At 35.2% G+C, this 3,190-nt stretch overlaps 1 protein-coding gene across 1 annotated transcript in view; it reads right to left on the bottom strand.

Moving 5' to 3' along the window:
- The window catches only part of CNTNAP5 (contactin associated protein like 5), an 801,226-nt gene that overhangs the window by 409,335 nt on the left and 388,701 nt on the right, over positions 1-3,190 (bottom strand). The window contains exon 7 of the mRNA XM_003792647.1: positions 1,335-1,475. Coding sequence (XP_003792695.1) covers positions 1,335-1,475 — 141 coding nt within the window. The remainder of the gene's footprint in view (positions 1-1,334; positions 1,476-3,190) is intronic.

Raw genomic sequence — 3,190 nt, 5'->3', positions numbered from 1 at the left:
GAGCTTGAACCTGCCACCCCTGGTATATGGAGCTGGTGCCCTACTCCTTGAGCCACAGGCACCGCCCCATTAAATGTTAATGTTCTATATACACCAATTAAGCTTCCAGGAGGTTGAGACGGGAGGATCCCCTTGAGCTCAGGAGTTCAAGATGAGCCTGAACAAGAGTGAGACCTCCAGCTCTACTAAAAATAGCAATTCTAGCTAGATGCCTTGACTGGTGCCAGCAACTCCAGAGGCTGAGGCAAGAAGATCTCTTGAACCCAAGAGTTTGAGGTTGCTATGAGCTATGCTGAAGGCATGGCTCTTAACTCAGGGTGAAAGAGTGAGACTCTCCCACAAAATTAGTTAATTAATTAAAATTGATAAATAACAGAAGGTGGAAGAGTGTATTAAAAAATATGACCCAGTTATTAGCTGTCTGCAAGAAGCTCGCTTCCCATATAATTATCTAGGCAGGTTAAAAACAAAAGGATAGGAAATTTTTTATCATGGAAATTTAACTGAAAGAGAATAAAATGGCTATATTAATATCAGATAAAGTAGATTTTAGAACAAAGAAAACCATCCAAGGCAGAGAATAACATTATATAGTAATAAAAGGGCTAATCCTCCAAGAGCACATAGCAATAGTAAATGTGTGTGTGCCAAACAACAAAACTATAAAATATGAGGTGAAAATGGGTAGAACTGGAAGGAGAAATAGAAAAGTCCACAATTATATTTTGAAACCACCCACCATGTGTGAGACACTCTGCTAGGGATTGTGGAAGTAGTAGGAAAAAAGAAAACACCATCCTGACCCTTGTGAAACTCATGGTCTATTAAGGAAGACAAATATCAATTAATTAGAAGATCATTTCATTAGCCAGTGTGATAAATGCTGCAAAGGGAATCTCAAAAACACTAAAAGTTTAAAGTTTAACCTTCCTTATTAAAGTGCCTTATTTTTAATATTAACAATAAGTAGGCAAATATGTAATTCTTAACCTATAGAATGTAACCAAATCTGGTTCTGTTGTATTTCCCTGAGGTAAAAAAGAAATTGATATTATCCAAGGATAGACTACAAACCCTACCCACAGCTGAACGCATCCCACAGCCAGGAAAATGGAATTCTATGGATGCTTCTAATGCACATGTTTCTCTCAATAATGTGATTTACAGGGACTCAATTCCCACTGTTCCTCCTGTTCTCCAGGGTCACCTAGGAGGCTAAAGAGCACTTGAAGGGCATCAGACAAACATATTATCAACAGGTGCAGGGCAGGTGGTTACAGAGAGACTTACCCCAATGTAATCATCAAGACAAAAATGATGGGTTGACTTACCACAGTATAGATCTGATGCTTTCGTCTCTTAGCCAGGTCAATTATGTTTACTCCATTGTAGTAAAGGTTTTCAATACATCCATGGAAGTTTTTCTTTAAAAAGGTCCCAGGTTTGCCTGGTACTGGAATTCCTCCAAAACTGAGCTGTTGTGGGTGGGGGAGGGACAAAAATCAACTCTTAGTGATAAGCTCTAAAGGAATCAGAAACGAAACAAGTGAATTTGGTTAGATTCAATTGTATTCATGAACCAAGTGGCTCAAATAATTATAGATACCACTTGATTACACATTTAAAAAGATACTGATTAGCTCATGTAAAAATAACTGTAATTGCTTGCTTCTTAAGGGCTTATTTTACAAAATGATTTTCACTTCCTTCTGAACCTTTTTAATACTAAATAAAACAATAATTTATAGAAGGATGGTTAAAAAAGGAAAAGAAAATCGATGTTTTTATATTTAACTTTTATGCAAGCCTCTCTGAGAATATTGTCATATTAACGCCAAGGGACAAACAAAACATACCTCTATTTAGCTACAAAGAGACCTAATTTAAAAGCCAGCACTGTATCCAAAAAGTCTCATGCACAAGATTTCTCCCAAATTATCATCTATAAATATGAAAAGTAGGAAATCATCCAAATGTCCCATATAGTTTCGTACAGTCAGCAATCAAGAATCAGCATGATGGACTCTTAGTTGTCAATAATGATGCTTATTAAATATTTGCAATAAAATGGGGAATGAGTGTAATGCTGATTTAAAAATTAAAGAGTTATAACTGGGTATAAACTATGGTGTCAGCAATAATGTTTTGCACAGGATGTAGGCCAGAAGGAAACGCTGAACTGTTAATAATGGCTCTTTTTGAAAAGGTTATGAGATACTAGTATTCATTGCCACTTTTCATTCCTGTAAATATTAACACAAATTAATTTTTAATAAATACATTATTTAGGAAAAAACCTAACCTGTGATAAATACTTTTTTCTATTGTACAAGAGAAGTAGGATAGCTTCTACAATTGATTCTTCTCAATACCCTTTAATGAGAAACTCAATTTCTCTACTTCTTTGAAGTAACACCATCAGATGTCCATAAACTCTGTTAGTCTTGGGAAACCCTTCCCCCCTATCTTTCCCTCTATTCTCTCTCAGTGTTTTAGGAGGATGTGTTCTCTTTATCAGGACATCTTTTTTTTTTTTTAAATATAAATAACTATTGTTATAACTTCTAGGTTTTTAATTTTTTTACAAGTTCCACACTTATAAAAAATTGTTTGGCCAAGCGTGGTGGTTCACATCTATATTCCTAGGACTCTGGGAGGCTGAGGCAGGTGTGTCTCCTGAGCTCAGGAGTTCCAGACCAACCTGAGCAAGAGAGAGACCCCATATCTACTAAAAATAGAAAGTAGTAGCCAGTGTTGTGGCAGATGCCTGAAATGTCAGCTACTTGAGAGGCTGAGGCAAGAGGATCGCTTGAGCCCAAGTATTTGAGGTTGCTGTGAGCTATGACACTACAGCACTTTACCCAGTGTGACAGAGTGAGAATCTATCTCCAAAAAAATTTACAAAATTAAAAATAAATAAAATTAAATAAAATAAATGTTTCTTAATTCACTACACTGAAAACTGTATAATCTGGAACTGAACCTACAATATCTCCAAGATAGGATTAATTCTAATCATTTGATATTTGTATATAAAACATTTTATCCTTTTGAAAACATATAAATTTTTGTACATTTTTTTCACTTGTCTCGTTGTTTTACGCAAAACTCTTAAAGCAACATTAAATAACAATAATGGTATAGAACTTCTAACAACAAAAAACCCAAAACACAAATTTCTATTTTTTTT

Source organism: Otolemur garnettii, unplaced genomic scaffold (genome assembly GCF_000181295.1).
Source record: "Otolemur garnettii isolate 467f Iridium unplaced genomic scaffold, OtoGar3 scaffold00059, whole genome shotgun sequence".
NCBI lineage: Eukaryota > Metazoa > Chordata > Mammalia > Primates > Galagidae > Otolemur > Otolemur garnettii.
Note: the sequence above shows the minus strand (reverse complement) of the source record. Positions and strands in the feature narration are given on the sequence as shown.